General features: G+C 43.4%; 1 protein-coding gene across 1 annotated transcript in view; it reads right to left on the reverse strand.

Moving 5' to 3' along the window:
* The window catches only part of LOC8027946 (inhibitor of nuclear factor kappa-B kinase subunit alpha), a 33,756-nt gene that overhangs the window by 1,566 nt on the left and 9,148 nt on the right, over window positions 1-23,042 (reverse strand). The window contains exons 5-18 of the mRNA XM_029991870.3: window positions 22,697-22,786; window positions 21,198-21,322; window positions 18,556-18,663; window positions 18,342-18,462; window positions 16,203-16,397; window positions 13,869-14,095; window positions 12,588-12,689; window positions 12,049-12,104; window positions 11,882-11,946; window positions 10,642-10,754; window positions 9,795-9,841; window positions 8,684-8,786; window positions 7,136-7,283; window positions 3,953-4,116 (exon numbers count right to left, since the gene is read on the reverse strand). Of these exons, the coding sequence (XP_029847730.2) occupies window positions 3,953-4,116; window positions 7,136-7,283; window positions 8,684-8,786; window positions 9,795-9,841; window positions 10,642-10,754; window positions 11,882-11,946; window positions 12,049-12,104; window positions 12,588-12,689; window positions 13,869-14,095; window positions 16,203-16,397; window positions 18,342-18,462; window positions 18,556-18,663; window positions 21,198-21,322; window positions 22,697-22,786 (1,664 nt within the window). The remainder of the gene's footprint in view (window positions 1-3,952; window positions 4,117-7,135; window positions 7,284-8,683; window positions 8,787-9,794; window positions 9,842-10,641; window positions 10,755-11,881; window positions 11,947-12,048; window positions 12,105-12,587; window positions 12,690-13,868; window positions 14,096-16,202; window positions 16,398-18,341; window positions 18,463-18,555; window positions 18,664-21,197; window positions 21,323-22,696; window positions 22,787-23,042) is intronic.

Here is a 23,042-nt window from a genome sequence, read left to right on the forward strand (position 1 = left end):
TAAAAGCACCAGAAAGAACACGGGTTTCCCGTTTCTTATCGTCCGTGTGTTTGCACTGCCAGCCTTGCGACTGTTGTACAAACTTTAGTGCACTACAGTGGAACCTCGATTTAAAGAAACTTGATTTTACGAATTTCCCGATTTAACGAATAGGTACATTCGGATTTCCCGCGCAGCCTATGCGCGAGGTCTCCCTTTCTCGATTTTACGAAGTTCTCTATTTAATGAAATAATTAGCGGGTCCCGGTGACTTCGTTAAATCGACGTTCAACTGTACCTTACTTCCCACACGCTCAAAACAGACCATGGTTTTTAGTGATGCTGAGCAAGTTTCTAAATGAAACCAAGTTTATTGTCACTAATTAAAAATGTTAATCAACAAATTTTAGTAAATTATTCGACTTATAAAAATCAGACTCCTATATTATGTGCCCTGGCTGTATAGCTCATCTGTAGACTGCATTAGTGTGCTTTCATTGCTTTTTTTTAGACAAATCTGAAGTTTAAAAACAACATCCTGCACAACACTCCGTTTCACGATAACTTGGCGAACTGTGGAAACTAGGACCCCGCTACCCAATAAGAGCGTCGGAGTGTGGCACGTGTCCTGCCGTCACGGGAGCATTTGTGTCGCCACGCTAAATGCGAGGTGCGAGGCCCGGAGGAACCGGCTGTCGTCAGCTAGCCAAGAGTCGTCTGCTCCGAAACCAACCAACTTCGGATGAACGTCCACAGCATCACCATTTCCGTCTGCTAGAATAACAAGCACTTCAAGAACAGTTCATGAGACAACCATACGCCCAATTTAGCCATGAATCTGCGACAGGGGCTAATGTCAGGGCACAGCGCAGTGTTTTGAGCGGAAACGGCCAATTACACGGCTGCGATCGCCAACGGGCACGGTGCTACAAGGCGAAAAACATTGAGCAGATACGGATGTGGCGTCACTTTTTTGGTTTCAATATAATTCAAACTAAGTTTGAGATTATTTATTCTTCAAATCTTCTGATCAGAGATGGAATCGTGCAAGGTCAATTGCCGTTAATAAAAAAAAGAAGCCTAGAACTACTTTTTGTTGCGGAGGGCTCTGTTGCTGTGGCGGTAATGAGGCCCCTTTGGCCTCGACCGTGGGGTGTTATCACGTGCCTTGCTCCAGCGCCCTTACTGGGTTGTGGGTGCCGCAGCCTCCACAGTTCGCCAAGTTATTGTGAAACGGAGTATAGTACAGGCACAATATTCGCAAAATTTGCAGGTATTCAAAAATTTTGAATATAGACTCCCCCTTGAAATTGAAAGAGCCAGTATTAGAAAACATTGGATACTTCCAAATAATTCCTAATATTTTCTAAATTTGTTACAACAAATGACTTTAGCTTTGCTGGGTGTGCTTCCTCCATGTTACATGTACACAGTGATGAAACGCGACCCAAGCAGCTGTATTTGTTTTGTATTTGATTTCCCATGTGCACCAGAGAAATTACAGTATAACCTCGTTACAACAGACCTGGTTACAGCAAACATTCGGTTATAACAAGGGTCCCCTTGTTTTCGGATAAATACAATAAACTCCAAAAAACGCTCGCCGGCAAAATTTTCCACAATTTGGATCTCTCCGAAAAACTAAGAATTTCGAGGTCACTATGGCAAAATAAACAGCCGGAAAATACGGTATTATGTGAATAAAGTTTGTCGGAGCACAGTGTAGTGGTCGTGAAAAAAGACCTATCCAGTTTTTTTATCTTGGACTATTGAACGAAGGGAGTTTCCCGTTTAGATCAACAAGGTTCGTTCAGCACGATAGGTCAATGTATTTCAGGACAACGACAAAAGCCTCTGTTCCGGTTTCTGTTTTAACCATACTACTTGTGCCTTTTAGGGAGGAAAGATGTGAAAGTGAACTGTGAAAGATGTGAACCTGTAGAGATTTCACAAAATGGGGAGGGAAGCTGAAGGTTTTAAGCGACCAGGGGTTTGGTTATTTGAAAGTACCGACGCTTATTGAACAACGCTTGCTTTCAAGATTTGTCGTGGAACAGTCAGTACAGTCGAATATCGGTAATTCAAACTCTCTTAATTCAAACATGCAGGTCCCATCCTATGCGTCTCTACAAAAGGAAACTTCCGATAATTCAGATTTTCAGTCCCCCCCCCCCTCGAGTTTGAGTTAACGAGATTCGACTGCAGTGCCAATTGCAAAGGCACCAATGCCACATGCAGCTGCAGAAATACCTTTCGACACTGGTGAATTTAAAAAAAAAAATCTTGTGTATGTTTTTGGTTAATTTTCACTTAAACTTTTGTTTTGAAAAAAAAAATAAAAACTGAGTAGAATTAAACTCAGAATTTAGGACAATTCAGAATCTAACAAGAAGAAACTCCGATAAACCCCGAATTTCCAGCGAAAAATAAGCTCCGAAAAACACCCTCCGAATTTCACAAGAAATAAACTCCAAAAACATGGAATCCTTGTTATAACTAAGGTTCCATGTTTTCGGTACATAACAATCAACACTGAAAAATAACCCCCAATGCAAATTTCTTTAAATCAATATTAAAAAAAAAGAAGAAAAAAACGAATTTAAACTGCCCTAAAAAAAGATAAAAAGATTGCTTATTTTGAAGAAATTTTACACTACTACTGCTTTTCTCTTGTTGACCCGGAACACAGCTGCACTGAACTGTCCTTGGTGTTGTTCCATTTTATCGAAACCATATTCCCTGCCCCGTTTCTTTCTCCTATTTCTACCAGCCTTTCTGGAGAAAATATTATATTTTAAAACTTACAATATTTTCTCCAGTAATTATACAGTCACTTTACAACAAAAGCCCGATAAACACAGATTTCTCTCCGGCATCGAAATTAGACATAGAGCAGCACCGATTCAGGGAGGGGATAAACACCAATATATAACCCCTGAATTTGAAGAAAAATAAATATTGAAAACACGGAACCCTAGTTATAACATAACGATTTGTGAAGTTTGGTTGGTCTTCCTATCTATGCCATTAAGCCAACTTCGTTTATCACAGTTTCTGTTATAACTAGGGTTCCGTGATTTCGGATAAATTCGAAAACATCCGAGAAACACTTGCCAGTACATTTTCCATTAATTTGGATTTATCCAAAAAAGACTCAAAATTTTGAGGTCAAACTGACAAAATAAAAGTAAGAAGGACTGTGCTTTACAAAATAAACTTTAAAAGAGCACAGGGTCATTGGTCCTGAGGAGATGCCACTTCAGTATCCATTGAAATCTTGAACCTATATTCATTCACATTTCAAAAGTCTCATTGGCTCCAATCATAATCCACCTCAGTCTATAGTAAGAGTATCTGCATTCTACATACTCCTTTTACAACAGACCAAAATATTTATCGCTATATTGAGGACTGTTATAATGAGTTTACTATATTGTATTTTAAAAGGGGGGATACAAAATTTGCCCAACATTATATTCCACGCATTAGTGCGCACAGATCTCAAAAAAGTTTTACCTTTCAGTTTGCACATATTTAAAAGTTTTATTTAAGTTTAAACAGTGTACTACTTAAAATAATCAGCTTTTTGAAGTGGACTGTCTTTTATTTTATTAAAACAAAAACTCAGTGTTTAGGAGTAACACTCATGATATTGTTTGCATCTATTACTTAGAACCATATTAAAAAAAAAAGGCTGATTTTGTGGTGTCATATTGTTCATACATCAAAATACCATTAAAGGACACCATCAATTGAAAAAGTTGCCTTTGAAGCTAATTTGCAAAAGCACTTTTCTACCAGAATTCATACATCTTACTCAAGTACCTACTGGAATATTCAAATCCATCCCAAAAATGCACTGTGCAGATATGTCAATGCACTGTGCAGATATGTCTAGCAGTTGCTAGCTCTATCTGGTCTCCCTTCAACTAGAAGCCCATGCTACAAGACAGAAACTCTCCCAACCCTTTACCTGTTGCACAAAGAAATGCTCTCCTCCTTTGCCCTGGTGTCTTCAAGCACACATTCCACGAGCTGGCGTAAGTTATGCCCCCTGTTTGTGTCCTCTGAAGTCACTTCTTTCAAAGAACTCTCTGTTGCTTGCATCAGTGACTCCAGGGCAGTTGTCTGCAAATCCTAGGAAAGCAAACAATGCAGTATACATGATTTAAGATCTATGATGGTTTGCTCAGGGACTGCGAAATTTACCACCTTTAATCTTAATACCATTTCCCCCATGAGAACCTAAATCATGGTACGTACAATGCATTTTCAAGTATGCACTTGACGCTGTTTTTTAAATCGTGTGCCTTGACAAGTGCAGAAAAGCAGTGCAAGTACAGTCGGTGACAGGTTAGCTAAGAGTGTGCCATGACAAGCTTCACGTTTTCCACTTTCGCAGAGCGAGCACTACTGGGGAGGTGAGTTCTCCCGTGCTTCCTCTCCAATATTCTAGATCAAGTTTATTACCTCAAAGAAGAAGTTTGTTAGAACATACTACATGAGGGAAGGAAGAAGAAAAAAGAAAAGAAAAGCACTGAATACATTGGCAACAAAAAAAAGCTAAGATTAAAAAACAAACTTGAAAAAGACTATCTACAGAACTTGAGCACTCATTATTTGAACAATATAAGTAGTAGTAATATTTGCAATTACTAGAAAACACAAGCACACACAGTATAACATGGGGTTCGTTCTGCTAAACTGGAAAGAGTAGACGGCTTTGCTTAAGGACGTTGGCCCGCACTCTTGAATTATCGCCGACTGTGCACTGCACAATTGCCCTCCGTGCAAACCTGTCTGCTCACGTCAAATCTGGCGATTCCAACAACCTTTGCAGTTATTTTGAGGCTCCAGTGTAGTACCCGTAATCGACGACAGGCCAAGAATTCAGTAGTAGCTACACCTTCAGCCCGTGCTCATCGCCTTCTGCCAGGGTTCGGTTGTGCGTGCTACGAAGTGTCGTCAAAGGCAGAAAGCTTGCACTGAAAGTGGAGCACCTCCTAAAACCTTAACCTGTTACTGACTATAGTCCTTGCTGGTAATTGTTGTTACTGCCAGGGTCAATGCTGACATAGGTGACTACAGTATACACGCAGTGGCGGTGAAATCATTCTTAGTACGATAGCCCCCCACCACTGCCACAATTTCCCAGTCGGGCGACCTCTGGCCGCTACTGTGGTCGTCAAAAACAAGCTGCCAAAGTCGTCTGCCAGTAAGCCTTTAGAAAAGTAGAATGCAGTTAAATACCCGATTTGTAGCCATGTTTTTTGCTTGTTGAGTTACGTAGGCTACGCCTCATGCTTGTTAAATACAACTCGTGCGCAAATTACATTGCTGCAGCGAAAATGCCTACAGAGTGAGGTTCTTGTGTGTGGCGGGTGTAAGCTTCTAGTGGCTAGGCATAAATGACTGTGGTGGGTGATAGTGGCAGGGTGTAGTTATGTGACATCCTTATACTACTGGTGACTGTAGCAGAATGTACCTTTGCCACCCTCTGCAGTGTCTAAGAAACATCTATCATAAAATCCTGAGCAGGCGCCCACTCATAACTTGGAGATAATCGTGCAAAACTGGGGGATGGTCAACAATACGTAAAGATACAACCTTTGTGTGTTTTCCAAATGTTACAAAATTGAGGGGTGGGCACTTATTGTGGAATGGGCAGGTACTCGCTATTTTATGGTAAATAATAGAAATATAATCACAAAAAATGTAATAAGCTTGGACGTAATAGGTGAAAAAAGTGCAGAGCTTCAAGCAGCTTTTTTTGTTGATTACATTTTGGTATAGACCAACAAAGAACCGAGACGACCAAGATGCGCAGCACTAGCTAGGGAATATTTTATTGTTGCAACTCGCACCAGTTACGAAAATCTGGACGACCCGCGCATTTAGAATGTTCCAGGCAAAAATATGGATGGAAATCAGGCTGGAAAGCATCACAACTTGTCACAGGCACTTATTTAGCCAGTCTGCCTGTGAACGCTGATTTCGTCACTATTCTTGGCCTGGACTAGCACCGTAATCACAAAGTCACTAAACGCTTGTGCTTGATTGAGAAACACTGCATTTGGTACAGAACACAGTTTTCTTACTGCTCTGGACAGTGACAATAAATTTGAGGGATGTATTTTCGCCCACAAAATTGTATTTGATTACAATTGTATTTGAAATACCCACGTTCTAGTATTTAAATACACACATCAAATACATTACCCAATTTGTAATTAAATACAAATGCTAAATACACAAAGTATTTGAAATACGTATTTCAAATACTTGTATTTGAAATACTGCCCATCCCTGGTAAATATATAGGGTGTCTCTTCAACGACCGAAAATACCGTAAAATCCTGAGAGGTAGCCTACCTAACAACAAGAGAAAATTGGGTGAAAATATGGAGTGGGCTAACTTTCAGTGTACAATCAAGAAAAGTTTAAAAAATTGCTTTTTTAAGGTAGTGTTCCCTTTAAGCTTGTTATGGTGGTGAGGGGCAATGAAGCAAAAGTGACCGTGCTTCCCAGACAGCAATGTTCATTTATATCCCGCCACAGCAAAACTAGCCGCATTTACGCCGAGGCCATCATTGATCCCAAAACTACTATATTACTAGAAGTGGGCTATCTTTCAGTGTTGCATCTCTCTTGATTTTATGGTAATCTTCGAAAAAAGGACGTTGAAAATAAAGAAACAATTTCTTCGGAATTAAGATGGTGACCATGGCAGACATTGGGGCTTGAGTGTGAAGTGATAATCAGCAAATTAGTTTCCCAAAAACTAAAAAAAAATTACAGGAGGACACTTAAGGCTGCTTATGTGTAGGAAGGCAAAAGCATTATAGTCCCGCAGGCGAAATGTTTTTGAGTGATGTTTCTACACGTATTAAAGTTTAGGACGGCGTATAGGACAACGTTGAGGACTACGTCCTAGAGATTGACGCCAAGCACGGCATCTAAGACGCCGCCTAGGACGATGCCTAGAGGACAATGTCTAGGACAACCTCAAGGATGATACCAAGGACAGCATCGTCCTTGAGCATACGACTGAGCGCTGCATGCTTGATGACATATTTTTATGGCCATCTTTCGGGCACAATGACTCCCCCTTTTTGCAAGATGGGACAAGTAAGACTTTCGCCTTAAAAGTACTCACAGAGTGCTGAGCTTTCAAGTCCCAGATGGAGTCCTGGCGTTCCTTCTGGATCGAACTGATTGTGCGGCTGAGAGACACAACCCCGTTCATCAGTTGGTGAATACGCTCGGGCAGCAGTACCACGGTCCTGAAGGCTTCGCTCATGTCCCTGTTGAGAGAGAGAGAGTAGTGTATGTTATGCGTGATCATTGCCATGGCTTCTGGGTATTTTTAAAGGAGCTGTACAACAATTTCAGTGCTTTGCTCAAATAATTCGGGAGTTGGCGTCTCAACCTTTCTGAAGAACAAAAAAACGCTTTTGCCCGCATGTCCTAGTTTTTAATTTTAAAAGTGGACAAAAATTGAGGTTTTCGGCACCTCTCAACTCCTTCACCATCTTCCGAGTCACATGCGCTGTGACATCAATGGGGGTCGCGCGGGGTTCCGGTGAAGCTCTCTCTCTAGAGCCATCAGTGAACAGCGAGAACTCATCCGCTAGCAACCGCGTGACCACGTGCTGGCGCAGCGCGAACGATATGGTGGAAGGAAGAAAGTCTCATTCATCTGGGTCCGGCCATCCCCGTCCGGCCCTGTCCCCCTCCTGCTCCGGCTTCTGGCAGCTGTTCGCGGTAGCAGATAGAGCCGACGGTTTTGTTGACCTCAGATAGATGGCGCCACTAAAACTCTGTATAATTTTTTATTTAGTTTTTCTTTTTTGCTTTTATTGGCATGTCTTACAAGAGACTCGTTACAAAGAGATTGTGCCTCAAATATACATACATACATACATACATAATAAAAGTTTTGTCGATGATACCAGGTTTTTGAAGCATTTATATTTATGTTGGAACGACAAGATTTATAGAAAAGTTACCTTTTATCGAGCAGGTATTTGCACAACTTGCTATCTTTCTACAAGACCCCCATTGACGTCATGCCGTGGGGTTCTCATGGCCGCTGCTCGCGGCTGCAGGTCGGGGAATATTCTCATTTTTGCCTTGCGATTACACCGTGGAATCGCAACATTTCGAAGGAAGGATGTGTGTTTTCTGTCTTTTGTGACAAGATAAACAATGTCAAAAGTAGAAGATGCCAATTCTTTCAATGCTAAAATCGTTGCACAGCTCCTTTAAGCTGTGTATCAGTTTCCCAGGTTGAATTTGTGGACTTTGGCAGTCTAGATTTGCTTCTGTGACTTAGCGTTCGTGAACAAATGTGTGCATGTTGCAAGATTTAGAATTGTTAGCTTGCTTCCTGTCTGTTCATTTTTACATTAATAAGTTGCAGCCCCAGAATGCTTTACATGCAATATGCATGCCCAGTTGCCCATATCACACGCATTCCTCCTAAATTTAATAACACTAGCACCGAACTACTGCGAAGTTTGCCATTCCAGCCTGAATTGTCACGTGGGCCGCAGGCATCTTCCCAACACTGTCCTGCGTGCACGACGGCATAACAACTAATTGAACTCCCATTCTTCTCTCGTGTGCATTAAATCCGGGTCTTTCGTCACATTGCTGTTGTTACCCACAAGAGCACGGGCTGGATCCAGCACGAAACACCCACCTCATGTACTCGTACACATCCTTCAACATGCGACTTTCCTCTTCCAAAAGGTCGTCAATGACCGCTTTCATCTCGTTGCTTGTGAGAGAGATGCTGCCGAAATCTAGAAGCGGAAAGCATAAACGTTATCTTGCAGAGGCTTAGAGAGGAGTGCACACAGAGTTCAGTGTGTTCATATAAACGACAATTTTTATACACCGAGTACCTTAAAATACCGGGAGAGCCCCCCCCACCCCACTTTTCCTGAAAATTGACTTAATCTAGACTTGGGTGCTTTTCCGGTCAAATTGGACATTAATGTACAATCGGCAGAATTCCGAAGTTTGGGAAATGTTAATAGTGGGCGCTTCCATGGTTATTTTACGGTAGGTGCTTTTTGAGGATGCGTAGTTGGTGACATGCTAAGAATTCAGCAGAAGCTCCGCCTCCAGTGCAGGTTCGTTGCCTGCCGCCAGGCCTTGGATGTGCGTGCGACGAAGTGGTATCAAAGGCGGAAAATTTCCAATGAAGGCCTACTGAATTATTAACCTGTCACCGACTATAGCGTAAACCTAGCTTCCTAAATTCGAAGGGGCACGTACCATACATACCCAATTCTAACGCACCTAACATACCATACATACCCAATTCTAACGCACCTATCTTTGAGAAAAATATGCCTAAAAACTCTCTGCATGTTAGAACCGGATATACAACCTAAACTGGGGGCATGTTAGCATCATGATGCTTGGGTATAAAAACTGGATGTGCGTAAGTATCGGGTAAACATGGTCCACTCTGTAATAGAGCAGTAGCATGAACGAGGTGTTGGCATGTTTTTGCATTTTACTCCCATAGGCTGGCACTGTACACTACCTCTTACCACATTGGTAATATGTTCCAAATAATGCACATTCTGCTAGTATTAGTTTTGATAGCAGGCTTTTAACTGCAAAATAAAAACTGGATAAAACTGAAATATGCATATGTGGACTGTGTTACACTTGGTACCCCCCCATACTGGCTTTCTCGTTAAAAAAATCAATGAGAAACCCAGTTTACATTCCAGGTTTGAGAAGAGACTCAAATGTTACTCGTAATATAAGTGGTTTGACCGCATGGTGGTTCTAACCTTTGCTTTGTTTTGTCCGTCCATAAATCTGCAATGTCCTGTGTACGCTGTAAAAAAAGGAAAGGAAAAGTGTGAATGTAGTAGAACGCTTCAACACTTGAGTAAGACATAAGACATCATCCACTTTAATATGGTCATGGCAGACAGGAACACATTCGTTACTGGTGAGTTCTTTCACAAATCGTTTCAGTTTCGATGGTGACAAAGGAACTACCAGGCTGTATGAAATGCTGACCTAAGTGTAGCCCTTGGCAAAATTCACCTCATCAAGTGGCTTGTGGGCCTAGTGTGTGCTAAACAATTAGATTGGATGAGCATCCAAAGTGAACACTGGCAAATCACGCATCCTGTTCGTGCGTCGCATTGGTACACTGTCTAGAATGTCTAGGCTTCGTGCTACCCACTTTGGTGGATGCCTTTAACCTCCTTTTTCATCCACTAGAAGACACCATTAGCATGTCACAGATGCCATAAACTCGGATGACCACAGTGATCAAAGTGGCCAAACTAAATTTCACAAAGGGTCTAGGCTCCACACACTGCCGAAAGTCGGCTATACTAGGCTTGAACCAGCTAGGCTGCCACTTACACGTTGAACATGACTCCTTTCTTTGTTGTTCTCTGGACCTTGACACAACCTCGAGCACCGTGGTGTCATCCATTCCCCACTGCACCCCAACTTTCAGAACTGGCCAACGTTCTCCAAGAATTCCCCGGGCAACTTGCCCAACCCTCTGAAACTCGCAAAAGGGCTGCCGATTTTAGGCGCATTTTCGACAGCCTGGCAAAATGACGTGGGAACAAAGCTGGACAGAAAGAGCCCTCCACAGAAAGGTGCAGAACTCACATCTCATCTAGGACCTCTGACCGCTTTGTCTTGGCATAGGGAGTCTTCTCCAGTCCAACTACCTTGCTGCAAGCTGCGTTGAAGTCGGTGCACAGGGCAGTGGCCTCCCTTCGCTACGACGATAAAAAAAAGAAACCATTTCTATTTCAGGCAGACCTTTAGAGTTGAACTAACCCTAGTACTATATCTGAAATCTATAGTATACCTTCAATAGAGAAAGTATCAAAGCATTAAACCAAGGGCTGTGATGCTGGCTTCCCTTGAAATTGTCTACCGGCACCCCTTGTGGCAAATTGTGGTGTTCACAACTTGGAAACTAGTTTCTTGCAGTATGCTTAAAAGGGACACTAAGGAGCATTCTGGGATCGGCTGTTCTTGGTCATAACTGATTCTACAGGCCCTGAGCATCCTAAACACCCAAAAATTACAATCACGCAACGCCGGTTTCCTTAATATAAAAACGTGATGAAAGGTTGGGAACCACCCCTTTCTGAGCGGAACTTTCCGCTCAGGAAAGAAGGGCATACCCCAGCAGTGGTGTCAGCGTGGCGACGATGGCGCTCGTCAGCCAATCGCAAACCACCTCTCTCGGAGAGGCAGCTTGCGATTGGCCGAGCGCCCATCGTCACCTCACTGACACCACTGCTGGGGTATGCCCCTCTTTCCCGAGCGGAAAAATCCGCTCAGAAAGGGGTGGTTCCCAACCTTTCATCACGTTTTTAACAGTGAAATAGGCGTTGCATGATTCTAATCTTTTTTATTTTTAGGATGCTTAAGGCCACAAAATCAGTTATAACCAAGAACAGACGATCACAAAATGCTCTTTAGTGCCCTTTTAAAGACAGTTCTAACCGTTTCACCCACCTATAGCATAGCAAGAAATTGTGTTCCTCAAAGCTATTTATAGAGTAGCCCATACATTTTGTAAACCTTGCTTCAGATGTAGAGTGCCACCCTTTTCAACAGAAAAGTTTCGGGGTTTACAAGCTAAATTTGAAAAAGGGTATCTGGCATGCCCAAGCGAAAAATTGGGGATTAACCTAGACCACTTAGGAATCTTCTGCCATGCAACTGAAATCTCAGTTACATGGCGTCTTGTCCACAATAAGCCGCAGTCAAATTGCGGGCTGCTCAATTGACGTTCTAACCTGCAAATCGGGGATTCGTAGGCCAGCAATCAACCTCAAAACCACTGAGACAGCGCAACCTTCACAGTGAGCGAAATGAACTCGGTCCGTACCTTGTCGTCAACTTTGCTCAAGATATCATCGCATGATGCCCACTTTGCTAGGAGCCTGTCATTGCCTGGGAAAAAACGTGATGACAAAACATGATGTTACTGGACGATGAAGCCCGTGATCAGTCGTAATGCTAATGTTAGCTGATATAAACACAGCATATACTTACTTTCACTGGGATGACTCCTATTCCACTGCTGCAGATGTGCAACATCTCTAATGTAGCTAGAAATAAAAATAAGAGACTTCAGAGGAAGGTACCACCGAGATATCAACCATAAATAATCTATACGGATCTCAATTATTCGTGGCAAAATTTATAAAACAGTCTTCTCATAAAACTTTTCACATTTTTCAGCCCCAATTTTTCACAAGAATCAGGTCGCTGGAAGCATTTATGTTTTGTTTGTAGAAAGCGTTTAGTATATTGTTTTCAAATTTTGCATGTGTAAAGGTTGTTTCAGCTTGAACATTTGCAAAAATGATAAACTATAAAGTTAGGGAACTCACACAAATTAAGGCTATTATGTATAAAAAAAGTAGACATTCACCTGCTCTTTCTCAAGGATCGTGGCTGCTAAAATAGCTTGTTTTGCCCTAAATAACTAGGCTAGTTTGTAACACATCGGGGGCTATTCAATTCAGCATTATTTCTAATCTTCACAACCAAAACATAAAAAGTAATGTCAAAAGGAAGCACATCCTTACCATTCGTGGGCAAATTTGACTTTGGCCATGACCATGTTATTTTCAAAGTGGATGTCTGACAGTGCCTTCTGCAGTGTAGGGATCTCTGTGTTCAAGTATGCCCTAAAAAACAAAAAGTAATTGCATCGCGCAAGGTTCCTAAAACAGCTTACATACATCGCACTGATAAAATTTTTCACTTGGCTAGCCAGGCACCATGACATTGCTCAGTGCAGTCCTATATTCAAGCAGCTGTCTTAAAGGGTTATTACTGCAAGCCACACAATGGAAAAGGCAGACCACAATGTCTTGTCTCTTTCTCCACTGCAAAAGCTAGGAATGACTAAGTGCAATTTGATTAAAGTCACGATTAGCACACCTGTACTTTTGTGTTTTCATAGGCTTCTCAACAAGCATCTTTGCATTTTAGCACAAGAATTTTTTAACAGAGGGTGATCTGATAAAACTACTATTAATCATCTGTCCAGCATCTGGCATCTGAGCAGATGCAATCTGACAGTGTCCTTATTTGACTCTTATCTTGGTTGCTTGATCAATTAGTGTATCAAGTCACTTCTCGTACACTGTAAAAAGAAAGCTAGTAAATCGTAGCAATCTTCCTTCTATACCATAAAATAAGCTGGTTTAGTTTCGCTGTTATGCTGTCATAAAAAAGTAATCAGCCCCATTTGTGTAATAATACATACGCAAAATTCAGGGTCTGAGAAGACCAAACCGAAAGTTCTTCTTTTTCAATGTAAGCAGAAGAAGCAACTTTATGGAAGTGTGGTTGTAGTGCATTTCACATGAAATCAAAATATTTCTGTTTTGGTTACACCAAAATTATGTTTCAATTATAAATAAACGCACATCTAAAATGTTGCCTCTAAAAAAAAACAAAAAAACATCCTGTCTTGGAAGTGGCCTCATGTGCTACCAAACTTTCCTTAAAAGAGAAAAAAGAAAAAGGAAGAGTAAAGGCATAAAAACAGTGAGGGCTTAGGCGAGCTGGTGTAAGTTAACCATTTTGTTGAAACATATGAGACTAGGCGTGAAAAAGCTTGAAACAACCAAAAGTAGAAGAGACAGGAAAATAAGTCAGTCAGACGACGTCTCAAACTCAGCTAATACAGAATTAGCTGAGTCTGAGACGTTGTATGACTGACTTCTTTTCCTGTCTCTTCTACTTTTGGTTGTTTCAAGTTTTTTTCACACCCAGTCTCGGGCGTTAGAGTAAAGGCACTGTGGAATGAATGTCGTACCAACAGAACCGGTCACGCGCCAGAGAAAACGCTCACTTACAGACCACTGTGGAAGGCACCGAGGATGTTGTGAAGCATCTCAACTTCCTTCTGAACGGCAAAGAGGCTCTCTGCCCAAATCTTCTTGATCTCCATGCTCCTCAGCTGAATGTCCCGGCTTTCCAGGCGATCGGAGAGCTCCACCAGAAGGCAAGGGCTGTAGTCGAAGCTCTTCAGCTCGGCATTTACCGAGTCGTCAAAAAGGTAAAGCGTGGCCTGCCCCAGTTCCTTCAAAAGAGGAAAGAAGCAGCACAGAAAGCACTTAGTACAGTGCGACGTCGTGAAACTACAGCTTAATTGCGTCGCGCGTACGTCTAGGCGGCAGGAAGTTAGTCGGCCCCAATGGGCGACTGGTCTCTACGAGAAATTTTGCCAGTGCGGTACTATGGCTAGTTCACAATCTGTAATGTGTACCACACGGTAGAGATGCACGACCGCACGCCGACGGGATGTACGCCCAGATCGGAACAGGTCGGGGTGGGGATCGAACCCGGGATCCCTGGGCACTGCAAAGCGAGCTTTCGCTCAGTGTCCTCCAAGCTGAGATGCACTAATGTATTCGGCCACCGATCCCCCAGCTTTTCATCTTTGTCGCAATGGCAGCATTTTTCGGTATTTGTCCCTTTTCACGTAGCTCGTGGGTCACAAAGAGAAGGCAATGAAGCATCGAACTTGGGAGGCACGTAACCTGTATGGCTAGACACACCACAACACATGTTTGCAAAAGGAAGAGGGACTAAACCAAAACTTTCTGCCACTATAATGTTTAGTATTAGTATATACTTTACTGTGTATCAAAGCTCTTTTATCAGAATGAAAATACTTGACAGAAATAATTTTCCCCTTTGGGATAATGTTGTTGGAGGCAGCGGCGGGCATTAGGACACAGGAGACGTGCGCGGGTCATGATTACAAATTGCACTCCATACGAAATTAAACTAGTGGAAGCGAGCTACTGAGCACTACGGAAGCGTGTGCAACAGAGAATGCAATGGAGAGAGTAATAGGTTGTTATGAAAGCCTGAATTGAATGCCTTTTGAGCCTGGTCTAATGTCACGCCCATCTGGCCAAGAAGTAAGAGGAAGAGGGCAGACACGGCCGGGAGGTCCAATGAGTCACGTCGGGTGGCAGTCATTGGACATAATAAACAGGAAGGCAAGCACAATAAACGGAAAATAAGTACACACATTCCTACGGGAACTTAATGGGACCAGCATTTGTGAATGCCACAGCAGGAAAACCATATCAATGATGCAGCCAGAGTTTTTTATTGGCTATTGCTACCATAGCAATAGCCAATAAAAAAAGCTTTCAGCCTTTCCACTCTGGCGAAGAAGGAAGACCAGCAAAGCTGTACTATGATGGGACGACCTCAAGGATGACGCCTAGAGGATGACATCTAGGACGACCTGAAGGACAACGTCTAGGACGACCTCAAGGATGACTTCTAGGACAACCTCGAGAACGACCTAAAGGACCATGCCTAGGACGACCTCAAGGATGACTTCTAGGACGACCTCAAGGACGACCTCCAGATCAACCTCTAGGACGACCTCGAGGACAACCTCAAGGGCGACTTCAAGGATGACGTCTAGGACGACTTCAAGGACGACGCCTAGAGAAATTCAGCCTTTCCACTCTGGTGAAAACCGGAGTGGAAAGACTGGAAAGGTTGCTGCCATGTATGAGTGAGGCTGGCAAGCCGGTTGTCTGGTTGCCGCCGTTGCTCATAGATGGCGGTAGCTGTCCAGAGTTTGTGTCAACATTTGTTTGGTATCAAACACGATCCTGGGGAACCTAGCCCTTAACAGTAAAAAAAAATCTTGAATGCATCGGTAATTTTTCTAGCATATCCATATCTGAAATGCCAGGTCCAGATTACGAGCCTATGGCAACTTTACAGTAAAGAAAAGTTGCAGTAAGTTTGTCATCAGTGCAATGTTCACTCATAAAAAAAGACTGATGTCAAGCAAGGATTCTTTCTGACACTGACTTTCATGAAAGGGTACTCTCCTGTATGATAAAAATATCAATGTAGAAATGCAAAATTGCTGTCAGTCCATACTGCACAGGTACACAGGCATTTGACATAGCTAGATTTGGTAAAGACACCAATAACAATTTTTTAAATTTTATTTTAAAAAGTGTAAAGAGGGGATCTTTATTGATGTCGGTGTCCACCAAAAACCTCCGCAGGTGTTGTGCTTGGTGGAAAGCAGGAAAGCATGACAATCCAATGAACATAACATTCATTCACTGCGACACAGCCTCCCATCCTCCCTGTAGCAAGAAACTGCCGCCAAGAGGTCCACAAGGCAAGGAAAGCCTTCTCACCTGGTAGCGCACACAGTGGTCGGAGATGTCCTTGAAGTTGGAGAGCTTTGCTTTCTCGCTGAGGAGCAACTGATTCCGTTTCAAGATTCCAGTCCGTCTCTCCAGCTCCGCTGCCAGCGCACCTGCACTGCCCAGGTCTCCGTCCAATGGCAATGAGATCACCGACAGGCTTTGCATGCTGAAGATGTTGGCTGTCTGGAAAAATGCAGTTCAAGAAAACATATTTGAGGGAAACCCTGGCTTTTCGAGGTATTCCTCGACCGTGTTCCTTCCTTCCTTCGGTAATTCCATGAAACAATGATTTACAGGGAGAATTGTTCTCACTGTCGACGATCGATAAATCTAAGCTCATGGGAACAGCAAAACACTTTAAATTGAAACGACAGATACTCAAACCGTTTGCCTTTTTATTGAGTACTCACTGGAAGAAATTGATGTTTGCTTGCCCCAGCTAACGGAGATGCGCAGCATTAACTAGTATGTTCTGGATATTGCAAACCTTTCTTAGCGTGCCTTGAGCACTTTCACTGCCAAAGAAAACGCAAAATTGTACTCCGTGGTGCTGCAAGTGGTTTCTGCGTCAGTGGCACTCGGCACGGAAAGTGACACGATCGTTCCTAAGCCTAACCACCTGCACAATGTCACTGTCTGAAAGCGGACTGCAGACCACAGCATGTTTGTTGACATTGAGATATTCGATCGACAAAACGTCCCACAGGACTGGGTAGTGCTTCAAAATAAGCTTTGTTGCCCTTACGTGCCGCACGGCCACACTCGCTTCTGTCACGGACAATACGGTTTGGAGCAGCTTGGCTTGGCCACCGTTTGGCTTGTTCGTGCGCCACTCTCACTCCCTCTTCTTTCCCGACCGCGCGCAGTGAATAAAAGCAATAACGTGTGCACGGGTGCAATTTAAGCTTGGTAAACATATTTGCCGCACGGCTTTTCTGCATTTTCATGCACCAAGAGTTGCCGGACTTCTCCAGCACATAAAAAAAAGTCAGAGTTAACCAGGCCCATAGGTTAACCCTTGAATTAACCATACCCTTTCCCCATAGACTTGAATATGCAATTTTTGGGAATGTGCTCCTGCTTCGAACCGAAAATTTGAATAAAGCGACTTTGAATTAACCGAGAGTCGACTCTAGTGTATGTAAACACTGCTCTTTTTAGAATGGGCAAAATTTAAACAAATATGCACCGTAAAAAAAAAAAAAAAGGAAGAAAAGAGTTTCCATCTCATTTATTATAAAAAAAAAAGAAAAAGCAAAGATTGGCACTAAAATGCCTCCCCTACTGAAGTGATAAACTACCGTGTGTTTGTGAGAAATCCGAATCCGGCTTTTCGCACCGCAAAAATAAACTAGACATTGCGGGGAGCTTTGACTCTGTCAAAACATAGCCCCAGTCGTTCGAGCAAGATGCCAAAGTTTCAGCACCAACCGTTATCCTGCTCAAAAGTTATACGCGATTTTCTAAAAATATCAATGGAAAAATGGCAGCCGACTGAGCTCTCAAATACATAAAGCTCTATAACGCCAGAAACCGAAAACAGGCAAAAATGGGCCCCATTTTCCAAATGAAATTTTCAGAAAATCGCTCATAACTTTTGAACAACGGTTGGTGCTGAAACTTTGGCATCTTCGTTCTGACAGAGTTTGAGCTCTCTGCAACGTCTAGTTTATTTTTGCGGTTCGAAAAGCCAGGTTGGGATTTCTCACAAACACCCTTTATATTTTGAAGAAGACTAAACTTATTAGTGGCTGACCAGTAGTTCAAATCGTATTCCAGAAATAGTTGAAAAATTTAATTTACTCTGAATCTTATTAGGATGACTACCCGCTTCTCAGTATCTCGTCGAGGCCAGGATGGAGAAAGAGGGCATTTACGCTTTTTCTTCCTTCCTTCATATCTCCTCATCCCGCCTTATGTTCACTAACATGATATGTTTCCTTCCGCTTGTGTAGGAAATGGAACTGATCACATTAACAGAAGCTGACCATAGAACCAGCGCTTCAGCTCAACAACAGTTCAACCATGCAGCTACATAGTAGTTAGCTAGTGCCCGTGTCTATCACAAAGTCCCAAAACATTGAGGCAAAAAGCCACGACGAGGAAGAATAAACAGGAAAAGGTTACCGGTCGTGCAAGTAGGTTCTCAAGGATTTCGTAGACAGTGAGGTTGTCACGACGGCCCCTCAGCTCTGGTTTTGTTTCGAGGAGAATGCGTAACCAACGCTCCAGATCTTCCTTCAGGACCCTGTAGACAAAAGAGCCGTTACTCTCCAGGCAAGAGAAAGCTTTATGTTTACACAAGAACAAGTTCATGCTACGAGGCTCGTAACTAGCGCACCTTGTTAGATGGTTCAAGGGAGGCAGCTTGTCGTCGTAGACATAACTTCCGGAAGAACGCAGGTCTCCCCTTATGTCACAGCTTCCCTTGTTGTTGACTAGAGGGATCCTGGACGCAGGTGAGGTAAACATATTTATTTTACTTTTATTTAAAAAATACTGTGGCTCACATCTGTGAGTCATAGCAGGGGTGGAACATATTGCATTGGTGCGATATGCTTAAGATCACTTTCTCGTGGCAGAGCAGACTGCCTCAACAAAAATATATTGTGACGAGAGGGTTACCATTTCATTAGACCAAGAATTCCAATAGTTTATTAGACAATGCAGTGCCAATGAGACAACGCAGATTAATATAATAATCAACCGATACACAGAGGATCACCAATGACTTCTCAAGCGGACGACACAGTTCCCATCAGAACGAACGTAAAAAAAAAGTCAAAGCCGTTTACAACTCCCTGTAACGCTGAATTGGAGCGCAGCTCTTGAGGAGGAGGAGGGAAGGGTACTGAGGGGGGGAGGAGGAGGGAAGGGTATTGAGAAGAGGGTAGGCCCCTCCTCCCCTCATTCTTCAATATCCTCCGAGGGGGGGGTCGCGTGACCCCGAGGGCGAGGGGCCGCGTGACCTCGAGGGCGAGGGGTCGCGTTACCCTGGGACGAGGGGTCGCGTTACCCTGGGACGAGGGGTCGCGTTACCCTGGGACGAGGGGTCGCGTTACCCTGGGACGAGGGGTCGCGTGACCCTGGGACGAGGGGTCGCGTGACCCTGGGGTCCAATAAAAAAGCCTGGATGACGTTAAAGTTGTTTCAGGACTGGCTAGTGGCTTTTGACAAAGACAGGAATGAGCAGCACAGGAAGGACCTGCTGCTTTTGGACAACTGCTCCGCGCACAGAATGGCGACTCCACTGAAGGCAGTCCGTTTGATGTTCCTGCCACCGAACACAACTTCTGTCCTCCAGCCTCTGGATAAAGGGATCATCCGGTCTCTAAAGTGCTTTTATCGAAAGCGCTTGGTGACGCAGCTCGTCTTTGACGTCGACCAGCGGAGATCCACAGCCATCAACATGAAGACAACGCTGGAAATGTTGTGTGGGTCGTGGAACGATGTGAGACAGTCAACAATAAGGAACTAATTTGTAGGTGCAGGCTACGTTCCACTCGCCAATGAGGTTCAACTTAAAGACCCGACAGAGCGACTTGACAAGGCAACCTGGCATCGATTGACACTATCGAATGTCTCATTCAAGGATTTCGTTTCTACCGACGACACCTTGGTTGTGGCACCCGAGCTCACTGGTCAAGAAATTGTGGATCATGTTGTGCTGCCCGGCAATGACAGCAGCGGGGACAGCGATGATAACGAGAGCGAAGACGACACTGAAGAGCCTCCGGCAATTAGCACAGGTGCCGCAGATATGGTCCGGAAGCTGCGCAATCATTTGGAGAAGCTCCCTACTGCCAAAACCGCTGAGGTAGAGAAGGTGCTCTAGTGTATGGCCACTGTGGAGAACTTCATTCTTTAAAATGCTGTGAAGAGGCACTAGCCCAAAATCACGTCTTTCTTCCAAGTAAATGAAATCACGTATCCAGCTAACATTGTTTCTCATGTTGCCAAATAATATTGTCATGTTCCTATGTCTTTACTTTTTTAATGCTGCTCAGTGACAGGTAAGGATCTCGAGGTCCACGATAGTGCATTTTTATGTCGTAGTGCTGCGCACATTCTTGCACAGGCTCAATTGCAAAAGCGTTCGTGTAGATTTTTGTGTTTACTTTTATAACTAATGTTGCAGCATATAGGAAACAAATTTCTGCTCGCGATGCTAATTCATTACAACAAAGTTTGACTGTATACTTTGTTTCACAATATGCTGGACCACAGCAAACGCTACCAGCCACCCCAGACAATCCAGCGCCCTGAACGTATTACGTGACTACACACCCCGCACGTCGCCGTACCTTTCCTCAAAAGTCGTATGACAGTCACATGGCATTGGATTGGCTACAATGGCTCGTGGCGGCTACCGCGGTCCATTTTGAGGCGAAACTGAGTAGAGGTAAAATTTAGTGCATCACGGTTCGGGTCACGATCCTTGTTTGTTTCACATAGTGAAGCAAAAGGCCAAGCAGAAGTCACAAACCCGAGCCGAAATCGGACGCCTAGTCACCTTCACGTCAACAGGAGATACTCCGCAGAGAGATTAGACCAGGGGTGGCCAAGCCGCTGCTCGAGAGCTGCATGCGGCTCTTCCCATGTCGCAGTGTGGCTCGCGGCTCCCTCCCCAGCCTTCCCCCCCTCCCCCGCCTCCCTGAAGGTCACACGAGCACGTCCCCAAAAAGAGAAATGGAACGCGTTTTAAATCGAAAGGCAGGTTGCGGTTTGGTAGTCTTGTGCTACTGCCTTACATACAGTTGGACTGCTTTCGACTCGGATAGACTGAAAGTAGTTCGAGTTTTGTTTTTTGCTATTTACAAATATTTGCCCCGCCCCCCGCGGCTCTTGGAAGTTTCGTGGCTTTGTTTGCAACTCTTAGGCTGGGTCAGAATGGCCACCCCTGAGTTAGACAAAGAGAGGCCAACAAAAAATGCGCAGAAACTTACTGCAGGTGCTAATTGTTGAACAGAGCATCGAACTCACCACTGTGCGGGAGAAGCGTTGGGTGAGAAGGGTCGCTGCCCCACGATCACCTCATAGGCAATGATTCCGAGGCTCCAAAGGTCAACGGCTCTCGTGTATGGTTTCCTCTCAAATAGTTCCGGAGCCTGCGAGATGCATGGGTTGTGTGCAAACATAAATTGTGTAGTACAAGTGCAGAAATGGCCTTGGATGATAATGCAGACCCAAAAACGTTCCACTTTAGCCAAAGAAACACTTGGCAAGAAATATTTAGACGTCATCTCAAGCCAAGGTTGAGAAGAGGATTGTGTGAAAAAACAAAGAGTAAGAATAGGGGTGGTTGATTTCAGCTTTTGTATCAATTATAAGAAAGGAGGGTTCCATTCTAGCCTTTGTTTTTTTGCTCATAGTAGCAACCACTCTGAATGTACCCTTCGAGAGTTTTCCGGATTTCAAATAGGTTGTGATGCAAGAAGAAAAATGTAAAGATTATTCATGATGTGAAGTCTCTCTGGCTACTTAGCATATGCACCAAATTACACAACTTTCAGAACGCTGGTAACTACGAGATTTATTTGTTAGATCTACTTCTTGTTTTCGCCCTGTAATCAGGCAGCCTCGACCAAACTGACGTAACTGGCAGGGCTGCACAATCACTTTGCTTCCTCCTTTAGGAAATATATGGTCATTGGAATAAAGCCTAGCAAATAGTCATCTCAGACTATTTTTCTCCTTGACGGTGGTTTGCTTTGGCCTTAAATGCAAACGTAAAGAGAGAGATTGGTTCTGAATGAACATACCATGCTATATGCATAAGGTTCTTTAAATTGAGAAAAAAGTTTGCTCAAGTTAACCACAAGTCTTTCATTCTTTTATTCAAGTATTTATCGAGTGAAAGCGAGTAAACATTGTTTGACTGCATACAATTATGTTTACAAGTAGGCATTTGTGCCAACCAAAAGTGGCGTCTTTTGGGCTAGCACCAAGTGGGGTGTTTTATTGGCAAGGAGGTTGAACTTTAAGGGGAGCAATGTCCAGCTTGTTTTCCCATTGTGTTCAAACACAAAGCACATGCACTCACTGGATTCTTTACTTCATTACTCTCGACTGAGCACGGTGCAAAGATTGGGCACGACTCACGCCCAATGTTTTCCCCGCGCTCAGTCGTGAAAGATGAAGTGAAGAAATCCAAGAGCGCTGGGTCTGCGTTCGCTTTACCGATTGAACATGAGCCCCCACCGAACACTGATGCAATGTTTGGCTATGTGGGCCGAGTGCTACATCAAATCTCAAACAAGTCATCTATGTTACTGTCTTTGTCGGTGTAGTTCTCAATTTAGCCCCTAGGGGTGCGACGGCTGGATCTCCTTCTGAATAGTTACCTGAAAATAATATGTAAACCTGATATCCTTCATTTATTTATGCAAATACCAGCTATATTGTAGAGCATGGGAATGATTTATATATAAGTGGCAAAAGTATAAACTGCATGCAAAAGTGAAAAACAAAGTGCCACTTACCAGGTATTGCAGTGTTCCAACAAAGGAGTTGCACAAACTGCTCTGGTCAAACTCTTTGGCATATCCCAGGTCAATGATTTTGTAAACAACCTAGACCGTAAACAAAATCACATTAGCACCGGCAACGGAAAAAGTTTGGAAAAAAGCACCTCAAACATCGACCAGCTTCCAGAAAACCGAAAGAAGCTTGCACTACACAATCATGAACAAAACCTACACTAAACCTTTTCTTGCATGCTTTGTAATTAACAAGAACCAAGCTAAATCATGTGCACCATAATGAAAAAAGTTCAAGCTACACTTCACAAAAAAAAAAAAAAAAAAAAAACATGACCAAAGGAAAAAA

This window comes from Ixodes scapularis, unplaced genomic scaffold (assembly GCF_016920785.2).
Source record: "Ixodes scapularis isolate PalLabHiFi unplaced genomic scaffold, ASM1692078v2 PGA_scaffold3__209_contigs__length_174095766, whole genome shotgun sequence".
NCBI lineage: Eukaryota > Metazoa > Arthropoda > Arachnida > Ixodida > Ixodidae > Ixodes > Ixodes scapularis.